This window comes from Aotus nancymaae, unplaced genomic scaffold, assembly GCF_030222135.1.
Source record: "Aotus nancymaae isolate 86718 unplaced genomic scaffold, 86718_ANA_hifiasm-v0.15.2.pri h1tg000014l, whole genome shotgun sequence".
Lineage (NCBI taxonomy): Eukaryota > Metazoa > Chordata > Mammalia > Primates > Aotidae > Aotus > Aotus nancymaae.
In genome coordinates, this window is record NW_026988425.1 from 41991105 (window position 1) to 42006976 (window position 15872).

A 15872-nucleotide genomic window follows, 5' to 3' on the forward strand; every position below is an offset into this window, starting at 1 on the left:
AGTAGCACGCCTGTTCTACATGAGTGCCGAAACGGTAAAGAGAAACCCCGTTACACGTGCGTGCGCGCCCCACCGCTCGTAAACCGAACCGCTGTTTCCGACGTGAGTGCCGAAACGGTAAACGGAAACCACGTTTCACGTGCCTGCACATAAACCGAACCGCGTTTTCCTATGTGAGTGCCGAAACGGTAAACGGAAACCCCTTTCACGTGCCTGCGCGAAAACCGAACAACTTTTTCCACCGTGAGTGCCGAAACGGTAAACGGAAACCCCGTTTCACGTGCCTGCGCGCCCCACCGCTCTTATACGGAACCGCTTTTTCCTACGTCAGTGCCGAAACGGTAAACAGAAACCCCGTTTCACGTGCCTGCGCGCCACACAGCTGGTAAAGCGAACCGCTTTTTCCTACGTGAGCGCCAAAACGGTAAACGGAAACCACGTTTCACGTGCCTGCAGGTAAACCGAACCGCGTTTTCCTACGTAAGTGACGAAACGGTAAACAGAAACCCCTTTCACGTACCTGCGCGTAAACTGAACGGCTTTTTCCTACGTGAGTGCCGAAACGGTAAACGCAAACCCCGTTTCACGTGCCTGCACGTAAACTGAACGGCTTTTTCCTACGTGAGTGCCGAAACGGTAAACGGAAACCCCGTTTGACGTGCCTGCGCGCCCCACCGCTGGTAAACTGAACCGCTATTTCCTACGTAAGTGCCAAAACGGTAAACGGAAACCCCGTTTCACGTGCCTGCACGTAAACTGAACCACTTCTTCCTACCTACGTGAGTGCCGAAATGGTAAACAGAAAACCCTTTCACGTGCCTGCGCGCACCACCGCTCCTAAACCGAACCGCTTTTTCCTACTTGAGTGCGAAAACGGTGAGTGCCAAAACGGTAAACAGAAACCCCGTTTCACGTGCCTGCCCGTAAACCGAACCGCTTATTCCTACGTGAGTGCCGAAACGGTAAACGGAAACCCCGTTTCACGTGCCTGCGCGCCCCACCGCTCCTAAACGGAACCGCTTTTTCCTACGTGAGTGCCAAAACGGTAAACAGAAACCCCGTTTCACGTGCCCGCGCGCCCCACCGCTGGAAAAGCGAACCGCTATTTCCTACGTGAGTGCCGAAACGGTAAACAGAAACCCCGTTTCACGTGCCTGCACGTAAACCGAACTGCTTTTTCCTACGTGAGTGCCAATACGGTAAACGGAAACCCCGTTTCACGTGCCTGCGCGCCCCACCGTTGGTAAACCGAACCACTATTTCCTATGTAAGCGCCAAAACGGTAAACGGAAACCCCGTTTCACGTGCCTACACATAAACTGAACCGCTTTTTCCTACGTGAGTGCCGAAACGGTAAACGCAAACCCCGTTTCACGTGCCTGCCCGCCCCACCGCTCCTAAACCGAACCGCTTTTTCCCACGTGACTGCCAAAACGGTAAACGGAAACCCCGTTTCACGTGCCTGCATATAAACTGAACGGCTTTTTCCTACGTGAGTGCCGAAACGGTAAACAGAAAACCCTTTCACGTGCCTGCACGCCCCACCGCTCCTAAACCGAACCGCTTTTTCCTACGTGAGTGCCAAAACGGTGAGTGCCAAAACGGTAAACAGAAACCCCGTTTCACGTTCCTGCGCGTAAACCGAACCGCTTTTTCCTACGTGAGTGCCAAAACGGTAAACAGAAACCCGTTTCACGTGCCTGCACGTAAACTGAACGGCTTTTTCCTACGTGAGTGCCGAAACGGTAAACGGAAACCCCGTTTCACCTGCCTGCGCGCCCCACCGCTCCTAAACCGAACCACTTTTTCCTACGTGAGTGCCAAAACGGTAAACAGAAACCCCGTTTCACGTGTCTGCACGTAAACCGAACTGCTTTTTCCTACGTGAGTGCCAAAACGGTAAACGGAAACCCCGTTTGACGTGCCTGCGCGCCCCACCGCTGGTAAACCAAACCGCTATTTCCTACGTAAGTGCCAAAACGGTAAACGGAAACCCCGTTTCACGTGCCTGCATATAAACTGAACCGCTTTTTCCTACGTGAGTGCCGAAACGGTAAACAGAAAACCCTTTCACGTGCCTGCACGCCCCACCGCTCCTAAACCGAACCGCTTTTTCCTACGTGAGTGCCAAAACGGTGAGTGCCAAAACGGTAAACAGAAACCCGTTTCACGTTCCTGCGCGTAAACCGAACCGCTTTTTCCTACGTGAGTGCCGAAACGGTAAACGGAAACCCCGTTTCACGTGCCTGCGCGCCCCACGGCTCCTAAACCGAACCGCTTTTTCCCACGTGAGTGTTGAAACGGTAAACAGAAACCCCTTTCACGTGACTGCGCGCCCCACCGCTCCTAAACCGAACCGCTTTTTCCTACGTGAGTGCCGAAACGGTAAACAGAAACCCCGTTTCACGTGCCTGCGTGCCCCACCGCTGGTAAAGCGAACCGCTTTTTCCTACGTGAGTGCCAAAACCGTAAACGGAAACCCCGTTTCACGTGCCTGCACATAATCTGAACCGCTTTTTCCTACGTGAGTGCCGAAACGGTAAACGGAAACCCCGTTTCCCGTGCCTGCGCGCCCCACCGCTCCTAAACCGAACCGCTTTTTCCCACGTGAGTGCTGAAACGGTAAACAGAAACCCCGTTTGACGTGCCTGCGCGCCCCACCGCTCTTATACCGAACCGCTTTTTCCTACGTGAGTGCCGAAACGGTAAACAGAAACCCCGTTTCATGTGCGTGCGAGCCCCACCGCTCTTAAACCGAACCGCTTTTTCCCACGTGAGTGCCAAAACGGTAAACAGAAACCTCGTTTAACGTGCCTGCGCGCCCCACCGCTGGTAAACCGAACCGCTATTTCCTACGTAAGTGCCAAAACGGTAAACGGAAACCCCGTTTCACGTGCCTGCACGTAAACTGAACCACTTTTTCCTACGTGAGTGCCGAAACGGTAAACAGAAAACCCTTTCACGTGCCTGCGCGCACCACCGCTCCTAAACCGAACCGCTTTTTCCTACTTGAGTGCGAAAACGGTGAGTGCCAAAACGGTAAACAGAAACCCCGTTTCACGTGCCTGCCCGTAAACCGAACCGCTTTTTCCTATGTGAGTGCCGAAACGGTAAACGGAAACCCCTTTCACGTGACTGCGCGTAAACCGAACCGCTTTTTCCTACGTGAGTGCCGAAACGGTAAACGCAAACCCCGTTTCACGTGCCTTCCCCCCCCCACCGCTCCTAAGCCAAACTGCTTTTTCCTACATGAGTGCCAAAACCGCAAACAGAAACCCCGTTTCACGTGCCTGCGCGCACCACCGCTCCTAAACCGAACCGCTTTTTCCCACGTGAGTGCCAAAACGGTAAACGGAAACCCCGTTTCACGTGCCCGCGCGCCCCACCGCTGGAAAAGCGAACCGCTATTTCCTACGTGAGTGCCGAAACGGTAAACAGAAACCCCGTTTCACGTGCCTGCGCGTAAACCGAACTGCTTTTTCCTACGTGAGTGCCAAAACGGTAAACGCAAACCCCGTTTGACGTGCCTGCGCGCCCCACCGTTGGTAAACCGAACCACTATTTCCTATGTAAGCGCCAAAACGGTAAATGGAAACCCCGTTTCACGTGCCTACACATAAACTGAACCGCTTTTTCCTACGTGAGTGCCGAAACAGTAAACAGAAAACCCTTTCACGTGCCTGTACGTAAACTGAACGGCTTTTTCCTACGTGAGTGCCGAAACGGTAAACAGAAAACCCTTTCACGTGCCTGCACGCCCCACCGCTCCTAAACCGAACCGCTTTTTCCTACGTGAGTGCCAAAACGGTGAGTGCCAAAACGGTAAACAGAAACCCCGTTTCACGTTCCTGCGCGTAAACCGAACCGCTTTTTCCTACGTGAGTGCCGAAACGGTAAACGCAAACCCCGTTGCACGTGCCTGCGCGCCCCACCGCTCCTAAACCAAACTGCTTTTTTCTACGTGAGTGCCAAAACGGTAAACAGAAACCCCGTTTCACGTGCCTGCACGTAAACTGAACGGCTTTTACCTACGTGAGTGCCGAAACGGTAAACGGAAACCCCGTTTCACCTGCCTGCGCGCCCCACCGCTCCAAAACCGAACCACTTTTTCCTACGTGAGTGCCAAAACGGTAAACGGAAACCCCGTTTGACGTGCCTGCGCGCCCCACCGCTGGTAAACCAAACCGCTATTTCCTACGTAAGTGCCAAAACGGTAAACGGAAACCCCGTTTCACGTGCCTGCACATAAACTGAACTGCTTTTTCCTACGTGAGTGCCGAAACGGTAAACAGAAACCCCGTTTCACGTGCCTGCGTGCCCCACCGCTGGTAAAGCGAACCGCTTTTTCCTACGTGAGTGCCAAAACCGTAAACGGAAACCCCGTTTCACGTGCCTGCACATAATCTGAACCGCTTTTTCCTACGTGAGTGCCAAAACGGTAAACAGAAACCCCGTTTCACGGGCCTGCGCGTAAACTGAACCGCTTTTTCCTACGTGAGTGCCGAAACGGTAAACGGAAACCCCGTTTCCCGTGCCTGCGCGCCCCACCGCTCCTAAACCGAACCGCTTTTTCCCACGTGAGTGCTGAAACGGTAAACAGAAACCCCGTTTGACGTGCCTGCGCGCCCCACCGCTCTTATACCGAACCGCTTTTTCCTAAGTGAGTGCCGAAACGGTAAACAGAAACCCCGTTTCATGTGCGTGCGAGCCCCACCGCTCTTAAACCGAACCGCTTTTTCCTACGTGAGTGCTGAAATGGTAAACAGAAACCCCGTTTCACTTGCGAGCCCCACCACTGTTAAACCGGAGCCCTTTTTCTATGCGAGTCCTGAAAGAGGAAACAGCGTTTGACATGCCAGCCCCACCACTATTAAATGGAACCCCTTTTTCTATGCGAGTGTTAACCTGTAAACAGAAACCCTTTCACATGGGCGTCCCACCACTTTTAAACCGGACCTCTTTTTCTGTTTGAGAGCTAAAACGGTTAACAGAAACTGTTTCACATGCGAGCCCCACCACTGTTAAACTGGACCCCTTTTATTATGTGAGTGCTGAAATGGTAAACAAACCGTTTCACCTGCAAGCCCCACCACTCTTAAACCAGACCCCTTTTTCTATGTGAGTCTAAGGTTTCTTCTGAGGTCCTTGCCGAGTTTAAAAAGAAGAAACCGAGGCCAACACAAGAAAACTCACCAAGAAAACTCAATGTAAAGGGTTGATTCAGGCTCCCGAGCAAGATTCTGCAGTCCAACGGGATGGGCCAGAGAAGTCCCAGGGACTCCTCTCAGCCATGGGTTATTATAAGGTGTGAAGGAGCTCGATTGGTTGTGGAAGAGCAGGGTATAGGTAAAGCAGGACTACCATTGGGTAAGGCCACAAGCCCCTGTCTGCATACAGGACTTGGCTGCTATTGGCCAGAATTACTCGGCTGCCATTGGCCACAAAGACTCGGCTGCCATTGGCCACAAAGACCCGGCTGCCATTGGCTAAAAAGACTCGGCTGCCATTGGCTAAAAAGACTCGGCTGCTATTGGTTAGAAAGACTAGGCTGCCATTGGCTAGAATCACAAGACCTCGCCTGCGTTTTTTAAGGGAAGGCCAGGCTGTGCGAGAAGGGGAAAAGGGAACAAGCCCGAGTCCGAGCTTTAGAGGGGGGGAATAAAAAGAGGGTGGTGTGCGTCCGAGCTCCCGGCCAGGCAAGCGGCCTCACAGCGAGTGCTGAAACGGTACACAGAAACAGTTTCACATACGAGCCCTAACACTGGTAAACCGGACCCCCTTTTCTCAATGAGTGCTGAAACGGTAAACAACCCGTTTCACATGGGAGCCCCACCACTGCTAAACGGAACCACTTTTTCTATGTGAGTGCTGAAACGGTAAACAGAAACCGTTTCATATGGGAGCCCCACCACTGTTAAACCAGACTATTTTTTCTATGTGAGTGCTGAAATGGTAAACAGAATCTGTAAACAAAAACCGTTTCACATGCGAGCCCGACCACTGTTAAACCGAACCCCTTTTTCTATGTGAGTGCTGAATCGATAAGCAGAAACCGCTTCACATGTGAGTCCCGGCACTGTAAATCGGAAACCCTTCCTATGTGATTGCTGAAACCGTAAGCAGAAACCGTTTCACATGTGAGTCCCCAAACTGTAAACCGGAACGCTTTCTTATGTGATTGTTGAAACTGTAAGCAGAAACCGTTTCATCTGTGCAGTTATGTAAATGGTTGCATGGTCCTTCCATAAGAAATAGCAAAGATTGATAAACCCCTCAGTCTTATGGCCACGAATAAAATTCCTGAGTGTAAAACATCATGAATTGCTATACTAAAAAAAAAAAACCACACACACACAAAAGAGCTGTTAAAACAAAAAAATTTATCTATTGAAATTTTAAAAACATTATAATAACCTAAAATATGTGAAATAAAATTAAATGAAAACAAAGACAATACATCTAGGAAGCAGTAACTAGAAAAATAGTATGAATAAAACAAAAATAAAATGAAAAATATAAATTTTAAATTTGTCAAAACTCTTAGAATTCTACAATCACAAAATTTCTCAAAGTTGAAACATAAAAATAAAATATATAATAAAATAAATATAAATGTTTAAAATATAAAGAAATTGCAAGCAATAAGCGACCTGACACAAGGGAGATTCATCAGCAAAAGAGAATTTAAAAATTGACAACCAGCAATGAAGGCACATCTTAATGTATTTTTATTTTCTGTGTGGAGACATTTGGTAACTGAGAATCTTTTCAAAGAGGAGTATCCAAAAAGGCTTCTGCCGCTATCTAAGGCTGCTTAGCTCCACAGATCCGTGGGCAACACGCCCAGGGTACAGAGAACGCGGCACAACCAAAGCGACAAATCCACTCCAGGCAGTCTGAGAAACCCGGGAGGTGGCGCCACCAATCCAGGGCAGGAAGATGGCTGCATTCCAAAACGCGCCCCCTGTCACAGGACTCGGTGTCCTCCAATCTGTCCCAGGGCTGGGGAGGACTGCTTAAGGGAAGTTGCCCGAGTGCGAGTCTCTCGGATTGCTCTTCCTGGTCCACCTCTTCTACAGGTGCCTCTTGCTGCTTCTGTGTCCCGGGCCAATTGAATTCAGCGGGCTGGGCTGTACTGGGTTCCAAGATGCTCTGGACTCCGGGAAAGAGTCCGTTTTGTAGGTAGATCCAGTGTAGCCGCCAGCAAGGACTGGAAAGCAGCCCCAAATCACAGCTGGCCGGTGAGTACTCTCCCAGTACTGGATAGAAAGGAAGAGGCCACGGCCCACAATCTTCTGAACTCACAATAGGCGGAGGCTGGGGCTCTGGCGCCACCTCCGCGGAATCCCAAACACGCTTCACACCGCCAAGAAAATGTTGCTCCATCTCTTAAGCTTCAGACCAGGAGAAAACAGGTGTTTCCGCTGATCAAGGAGCGAGAGCCTTCTGCACTCCATCAGCCTGGGTATTTATGCTCTCCGGAGCCTGTGGGCGGAGTCCAGCCAGACACTAAGAAACTCAATAGTAGCACGCCTGTTCTACATGAGTGCCGAAACGGTAAAGAGAAACCCCGTTACACGTGCGTGCGCGCCCCACCGCTCGTAAACCGAACCGCTGTTTCCGACGTGAGTGCCGAAACGGTAAACGGAAACCACGTTTCACGTGCCTGCACATAAACCGAACCGCGTTTTCCTATGTGAGTGCCGAAACGGTAAACGGAAACCCCTTTCACGTGCCTGCGCGAAAACCGAACAACTTTTTCCACCGTGAGTGCCGAAACGGTAAACGGAAACCCCGTTTCACGTGCCTGCGCGCCCCACCGCTCTTATACGGAACCGCTTTTTCCTACGTCAGTGCCGAAACGGTAAACAGAAACCCCGTTTCACGTGCCTGCGCGCCACACAGCTGGTAAAGCGAACCGCTTTTTCCTACGTGAGCGCCAAAACGGTAAACGGAAACCACGTTTCACGTGCCTGCAGGTAAACCGAACCGCGTTTTCCTACGTAAGTGACGAAACGGTAAACAGAAACCCCTTTCACGTACCTGCGCGTAAACTGAACGGCTTTTTCCTACGTGAGTGCCGAAACGGTAAACGCAAACCCCGTTTCACGTGCCTGCACGTAAACTGAACGGCTTTTTCCTACGTGAGTGCCGAAACGGTAAACGGAAACCCCGTTTGACGTGCCTGCGCGCCCCACCGCTGGTAAACTGAACCGCTATTTCCTACGTAAGTGCCAAAACGGTAAACGGAAACCCCGTTTCACGTGCCTGCACGTAAACTGAACCACTTCTTCCTACGTGAGTGCCGAAATGGTAAACAGAAAACCCTTTCACGTGCCTGCGCGCACCACCGCTCCTAAACCGAACCGCTTTTTCCTACTTGAGTGCGAAAACGGTGAGTGCCAAAACGGTAAACAGAAACCCCGTTTCACGTGCCTGCCCGTAAACCGAACCGCTTATTCCTACGTGAGTGCCGAAACGGTAAACGCAAACCCCGTTTCACGTGCCTGCCCGCCCCACCGCTCCTAAGCCAAACCGCTTTTTCCTACGTGAGTGCCAAAACCGCAAACAGAAACCCCGTTTCACGTGCCTGCGCGCCCCACCGCTCCTAAACCGAACCGCTTTTTCCCACGTGAGTGCCAAAACGGTAAACGGAAACCCCGTTTCACGTGCCTGCGCGCCCCACCGCTCCTAAACGGAACCGCTTTTTCCTACGTGAGTGCCAAAACGGTAAACAGAAACCCCGTTTCACGTGCCCGCGCGCCCCACCGCTGGAAAAGCGAACCGCTATTTCCTACGTGAGTGCCGAAACGGTAAACAGAAACCCCGTTTCACGTGCCTGCACGTAAACCGAACTGCTTTTTCCTACGTGAGTGCCAATACGGTAAACGGAAACCCCGTTTCACGTGCCTGCGCGCCCCACCGTTGGTAAACCGAACCACTATTTCCTATGTAAGCGCCAAAACGGTAAACGGAAACCCCGTTTCACGTGCCTATACATAAACTGAACCGCTTTTTCCTACGTGAGTGCCGAAACAGTAAACAGAAAACCCTTTCACGTGCCTGTACGTAAACTGAACGGCTTTTTCCTACGTGAGTGCCGAAACGGTAAACGCAAACCCCGTTTCACGTGCCTGCCCGCCCCACCGCTCCTAAACCGAACCGCTTTTTGCCACGTGACTGCCAAAACGGTAAACGGAAACCCCGTTTCACGTGCCTGCATATAAACTGAACGGCTTTTTCCTACGTGAGTGCCGAAACGGTAAACAGAAAACCCTTTCACGTGCCTGCACGCCCCACCGCTCCTAAACCGAACCGCTTTTTCCTACGTGAGTGCCAAAACGGTGAGTGCCAAAACGGTAAACAGAAACCCCGTTTCACGTTCCTGCGCGTAAACCGAACCGCTTTTTCCTACGTGAGTGCCGAAACGGTAAACGCAAACCCCGTTTCACGTGCCTGCGCGCCCCACCGCTCCTAAACCGAACCACTTTTTCCTACGTGAGTGCCAAAACGGTAAACAGAAACCCGTTTCACGTGCCTGCACGTAAACTGAACGGCTTTTTCCTACGTGAGTGCCGAAACGGTAAACGGAAACCCCGTTTCACCTGCCTGCGCGCCCCACCGCTCCTAAACCGAACCACTTTTTCCTACGTGAGTGCCAAAACGGTAAACAGAAACCCCGTTTCACGTGTCTGCACGTAAACCGAACTGCTTTTTCCTACGTGAGTGCCAAAACGGTAAACGGAAACCCCGTTTCACGTGCCTGCGCGCCCCACCGCTGGTAAACCAAACCGCTATTTCCTACGTAAGTGCCAAAACGGTAAACGGAAACCCCGTTTCACGTGCCTGCACGTAAACTGAACCGCTTTTTCCTACGTGAGTGCCGAAACGGTAAACAGAAAACCCTTTCACGTGCCTGCGCGCCCCACCGCTCCTAAACCGAACCGCTTTTTCCTACGTGAGTGCCAAAACGGTGAGTGCCAAAACGGTAAACAGAAACCCCGTTTCACGTGCCAACCCATAAACCGAACCGCTTTTTCCTATGTGAGTGCCGAAACGGTAAACGGAAACACCTTTCACGTGCCTGCGCGTAAACCGAACCGCTTTTTCCTACGTGAGTGCCGAAACGGTAAATGGAAACCCCGTTTCACGTGCCTGCGCGCCCCACGGCTCCTAAACCGAACCGCTTTTTCCCACGTGAGTGTTGAAACGGTAAACAGAAACCCCTTTCACGTGACTGCGCGCCCCACCGCTCCTAAACCGAACCGCTTTTTCCTACGTGAGTGCCGAAACGGTAAACAGAAACCCCGTTTCACGTGCCTGCGTGCCCCACCGCTGGTAAAGCGAACCGCTTTTTCCTACGTGAGTGCCAAAACCGTAAACGGAAACCCCGTTTCACGTGCCTGCACATAATCTGAACCGCTTTTTCCTACGTGAGTGCCAAAACGGTAAACAGAAACCCCGTTTCACGGGCCTGCGCGTAAACTGAACCGCTTTTTCCTACGTGAGTGCCGAAACGGTAAACGGAAACCCCGTTTCCCGTGCCTGCGCGCCCCAACGCTCCTAAACCGAACCGCTTTTTCCCACGTGAGTGCTGAAACGGTAAACAGAAACCCCGTTTGACGTGCCTGCGCGCCCCACCGCTCTTATACCGAACCGCTTTTTCCTACGTGAGTGCCGAAACGGTAAACAGAAACCCCGTTTCATGTGCGTGCGAGCCCCACCGCTCTTAAACCGAACCGCTTTTTCCCACGTGAGTGCCAAAACGGTAAACGCAAACCCCGTTTCACGTGCCTGCACGCCCCACCGCTCCTAAACCGAACCGCTTTTTCCCACGTGAGTGCCAAAACGGTAAACGGAAACCCCGTTTCACGTGCCTGCGCGCCCCACCGCTCCTAAACGGAACCGCTTTTTCCTACGTGAGTGCCAAAACGGTAAACAGAAACCCCGTTTCACGTGCCCGCGCGCCCCACCGCTGGAAAAGCGAACCGCTATTTCCTACGTGAGTGCCGAAACGGTAAACAGAAACCCCGTTTCACGTGCCTGCGCGTAAACCGAACTGCTTTTTCCTACGTGAGTGCCAAAACGGTAAACGGAAACCCCGTTTGACGTGCCTGCGCGCCCCACCGCTGGTAAACTGAACCGCTATTTCCTACGTAAGTGCCAAAACGGTAAACGGAAACCCCGTTTCACGTGCCTGCACATAAACTGAACCGCTTTTTCCTACGTGAGTGCCGAAACGGTAAACAGAAAACCCTTTCACGTGCCTGCACGCCCCACCGCTCCTAAACCGAATCGCTTTTTCCTACGTGAGTGCCAAAACGGTGAGTGCCAAAACGGTAAACAGAAACCCGTTTCACGTTCCTGCGCGTAAGCCGAACCGCTTTTTCCTATGTGAGTGCCGAAACGGTAAACGCAAACCCCGTTTCACCTGCCTGCGCGCCCCACCGCTCCTAAACCGAACCGCTTTTTCCTACGTGAGTGCCAAAACGGTAAACGGAAACACCTTTCACGTGCCTGCGCGTAAACCGAACCGCTTTTTCCTACGTGAGTGCCGAAACGGTAAACGCAAACCCCGTTTCACGTGCCTGCCCGCCCCACCGCTCCTAAACCAAACCGCTTTTTCCTACGTGAGTGCCAAAACCGTAAACAGAAACCCCGTTTCACGTGCCTGCACGTAAACTGAACGGCTTTTTCCTACGTGAGTGCCGAAACGGTAAACGGAAACCCCGTTTCACCTGCCTGCGCGCCCCACCGCTCCTAAACCGAACCGCTTTTTCCTACGTGAGTGCCAAAACGGTGAGTGCCAAAACGGTAAACAGAAACCCCGTTTCACGTGCCTGCCCGTAAACCGAACCGCTTTTTCCTATGTGATTGCCGAAACGGTAAACGGAAACACCTTTCACGTGCCTGCGCGTAAACCAAACCGCTTTTTCCTACGTGAGTGCCCAAACCGTAAACGCAAACCCCGTTTCACGTGCCTGCCCGCCCCACCGCTCCTAAACCAAACCGCTTTTTCCTACGTGAGTGCCAAAACCGTAAACAGAAACCCCGTTTCGCTTGCCTGCGCGCCACACCGCTCCTAAACCGAACCGCTTTTTCCCACGTGAGTGCCAAAACGGTAAACGGAAACCCCGTTTCACGTGCCTGCGCGCCCCACCGCTCCTAAACCGAACGGCTTTTTCCTACGTGAGTGCCAAAACGGTAAACGGAAACCCCGTTTCACGTGCCTGCACGCCCCACCGCTCCTAAACCGAACCGCTTTTTCCCACGTGAGTGCCAAAACGGTAAACGGAAACCCCGTTTCACGTGCCTGCGCGCCCCACCGCTCTTATACCGAACTGCTTTTTCCTACGTGAGTGCTGAAACGGTAAACAGAAACCGTTTCATATGGGAGCCCCACCACTGTTAAACCAGACTATTTTTTCTATGTGAGTGCTGAAATGGTAAACAGAATCCGTAAACAAAAACCGTTTCACATGCGAGCCCGACCACTGTTAAACCGAACCCCTTTTTCTATGTGAGTGCTGAATCGATAAGCAGAAACCGTTTCACATGTGAGTCCCAATATTGTAAACCGGAACCCTTTCTTATGTGATTGCTGAAACGGTAAACAAAAACCATTTCATAGATGAGTCCCAAAACTGTAAACCGGAACCCTTTTCTAAGTGATTGCTGAAAAGGTAGGCAGAAACCGTTTCACATGTCAGTCATCAAACGGTAAATCGGAACCCTTTCCTATGTGATTACTGAAAGAGTAAGCAGAAACCGTTTCACAGGTGAGTCCTAGAACTGTAAACCAGAAACCTTTCCTATGTGATTGCTCAAACGGTAAACACAAACCCTTACAGATGTGAGTCCCAAAATCGGAACACTTTCCTATGTGATTGCTGAAACCGTAAGCAGAAACCGTTTCACATGTGAGTCCCAAAAGTGTAAACCGGAACCCTTGCCTATGTGATTTAAGAAACGCTAAGCAGAAACCGTTTCACATGTGAGTCCCGGAACTGTAAATCGGAAACCCTTCCTATGTGATTGCTGAAACCGTAAGCAGAAACCGTTTCACATGTGAGTCCCCAAACTGTAAACCGGAACGCTTTCTTATGTGATTGTTGAAACTGTAAGCAGAAACCGTTTCATCTGTGCAGTTATGTAAATGGTTGCATGGTCCTTCCATAAGAAATAGCAAAGATTGATAAACCCCTCAGTCTTATGGCCACGAATAAAATTCCTGAGTGTAAAACATCATGAATTGCTATACTAAAAAAAAAAAAACCACACACACAAAAGAGCTGTTAAAACAAAAAAATTTATCTATTGAAATTTTAAAAACATTATAATAACCTAAAATATGTGAAATAAAATTAAATGAAAACAAAGACAATACATCTAGGAAGCAATAACTAGAAAAATAGTATGAATAAAACAAAAATAAAATGAAAAATATAAATTTTAAATTTGTCAAAACTCTTAGAATTCTACAATCACAAAATTTCTCAAAGTTGAAACATAAAAATAAAATATATAATAAAATAAATATAAATGTTTAAAATATAAAGAAATTGCAAGCAATAAGCGACCTGACACAAGGGAGATTCATCAGCAAAAGAGAATTTAAAAATTGACAACCAGCAATGAAGGCACATCTTAATGTATTTTTATTTTCTGTGTGGAGACATTGGTAACTGAGAATCTTTTCAAGGAGGAGTATCCAAAAAGGCTTCTGCCGCTATCTAAGGCTGCTTAGCTCCACAGATCCGTGGGCAACACGCCCAGGGTACAGAGAACGCGGCACAACCAAAGCGACAAATCCACTCCAGGCAGTCTGAGAAACCCGGGAGGTGGCGCCACCAATCCAGGGCAGGAGGATGGCTGCATTCCAAAACGCGCCCCCTGTCACAGGACTCGGTGTCCTCCAATCTGTCCCAGGGCTGGGGAGGACTGCTTAAGGGAAGTTGCCCGAGTGTGAGTCTCTCGGATTGCTCTTCCTGGTCCACCTCTTCTACAGGTGCCTCTTGCTGCTTCTGTGTCCCGGGCCAATTGAATTCAGCGGGCTGAGCTGTACTTGGTTCCAAGATGCTCTGGACTCCGGGAAAGAGTCCGTTTTGTAGGTAGATCCAGTTTAGCCGCCGGCAAGGACTGGAAAGCAGCCCCAAATCACAGCTGGCCGGTGAGTCCTCTCCCAGTACTGGATAGAAAGGAAGAGGCCACAGCCCACAATCTTCTGAACTCACAATAGGCGGAGGCTGGGGCTCTGGCGCCACCTCCGCGGAATCCCAAGCACGCTTCACACAGCCAAGAAAATGTTGCTCCATCTCTTAAGCTTCAGACCAGGAGAAAATAGGTGTTTCCGCTGATCAAGGAGCGAGAGCCTTCTGTACTCCATCAGCCTGGGTATTTATGCTCTCCGGAGCCTATGGGCGGAGGCCAGCCAGATACTAAGAAACGCAATAGTAACAAATGCACGAAAATTAGTAGACAATTGAAAAACGGTAACATTTTAGAGAGTACATCGAACCAAAACGAACCGTAATTCCGACAGAAAAACATATCAAGAAAAGAAACCTAAATGAAACGGACACTAAGCAAATCTTGCAGATAACTAGCGCTACAGAACGCAGGTATTAAAGAGCGCTTCAAGGGCCAAGAACCATCTGTTTCCGGGAAATGAACATTGCTGCGATCGGAAAACTGTCCGCTAGAGCTCTGAGCTACTAAGGATCTCGCTAAGTAGAAACGCGCCTTGAACTTAGCAAGCGCCGGCACCTAGTGGATAGCGGGTGTACTGCCAAATAAACATTGGTTTAGACGCCGCAAACGGTGCTGCTAGAGAGAAACAGCGTGCTCTTAGAAAGGAGCGGTGCTTCCAGGTCTGAACATCCAGTTTGGAGAAATGAACCGACTCTGTTTAAATGTGTTATGACAGAAAAATGTGTTGTGGCATTTCAATGTGTTTTAATCCGTTTTATGTGTTTAATCGGTTTAACGTGTTTTAATCCGTTTTATGTGTTTAATCGGTTAAACGTGTTTTAATCCGTTTTATGTGTTTAATCGGTTTAACGTGTTTTAATCCGTTTTATGTGTTTAATCGGTTTAACGTGTTTTAATCCGTTTTATGTGTTCAATCGGTTTAATGTGTTTTAACCCGTTTTAACGTGTTGTGACAGAAAAAACGCCGGCTAACGGTATCACGTTATTACTGGTGCGTCCAGAGGCTCGGTGCAATCACTGTTCTGCACGGCAAAACAGGGTTCAGGAAGTATCTAGGAGACACTAGCGTTTCTAGGACCGAGAAAGTGACAGCAGAAAGAAGTAAGGACCCCACGCGAAAGGGAAAGGTCAGGTTGGGTGCAACAACTGAGAAAACGCCCAGTGGGTGGTACTGGCAAACGTGCCGATACAAAACAGCCAGCTCCACAAAGGAAGGAGCCGCCAGACAGAACCTGGGTCCTGACAGCAGCAAGGCTGAGACGGAGCTCGGCTCCCCCGCCCCTGAAAGAAGGAAAGTCAAGGAGCACCAAGCTGAGACTCTGAAAATTACTAGAAAAATAAAACACATTACAGGCCGGGCGCGGTGGCTCACGCCTGTAATCCCAGCACTTTGGGAGGTCAAGGTGGGCGGATCATTTGAGGTTAAGAGTTCGAGACTAGCCTGGCTAACAAGGTGAAACCCTGTGTCTGCTAAAAATACAAAAAAAAAAAAAAAGAAGAAAAAAAAAAAAAAGAAAAAAGAAATTAGCCGGGCGTGGTGGCCGGGGTCTGTAGTCCCAGCTATTCGAGAGGCTGAGGCAGGAGAATCGCTTCAACCCGGGGGGCAGAAGTTGCAGTGAGACGAGATCGCGCCATTACACTCCAGCCTGGGGAACAGAGGG

The 15872-nt window shown here is 50.4% G+C and overlaps 2 protein-coding genes across 2 annotated transcripts; both read right to left on the reverse strand.

Moving 5' to 3' along the window:
• Positions 1 to 6649: 6649 nt before the first annotated feature.
• On the reverse strand, positions 6650 to 7524 carry LOC135274781 (annexin-2 receptor-like). The gene has a single exon (XM_064375768.1). The coding sequence runs from the start codon at positions 7384 to 7386 to the stop codon at positions 6805 to 6807; it is 582 nt and encodes a 193-aa protein (XP_064231838.1). The 5' UTR covers positions 7387 to 7524; the 3' UTR covers positions 6650 to 6804.
• Positions 7525 to 13494: 5970 nt separating this feature from the next.
• On the reverse strand, positions 13495 to 15608 carry LOC105715292 (annexin-2 receptor-like). The gene has a single exon (XM_012449577.3). The coding sequence runs from the start codon at positions 14313 to 14315 to the stop codon at positions 13734 to 13736; it is 582 nt and encodes a 193-aa protein (XP_012305000.2). The 5' UTR covers positions 14316 to 15608; the 3' UTR covers positions 13495 to 13733.
• Positions 15609 to 15872: the final 264 nt, after the last annotated feature.

Bases quoted from the DNA above. Each gene is read 5' to 3' on its own strand.
- LOC135274781 (XM_064375768.1), bottom strand. From the start codon at position 7,386: ATGGAGCAACATTTTCTTGGCGGTGTGAAGCGTGTTTGGGATTCCGCG.
- LOC105715292 (XM_012449577.3), bottom strand. From the start codon at position 14,315: ATGGAGCAACATTTTCTTGGCTGTGTGAAGCGTGCTTGGGATTCCGCG.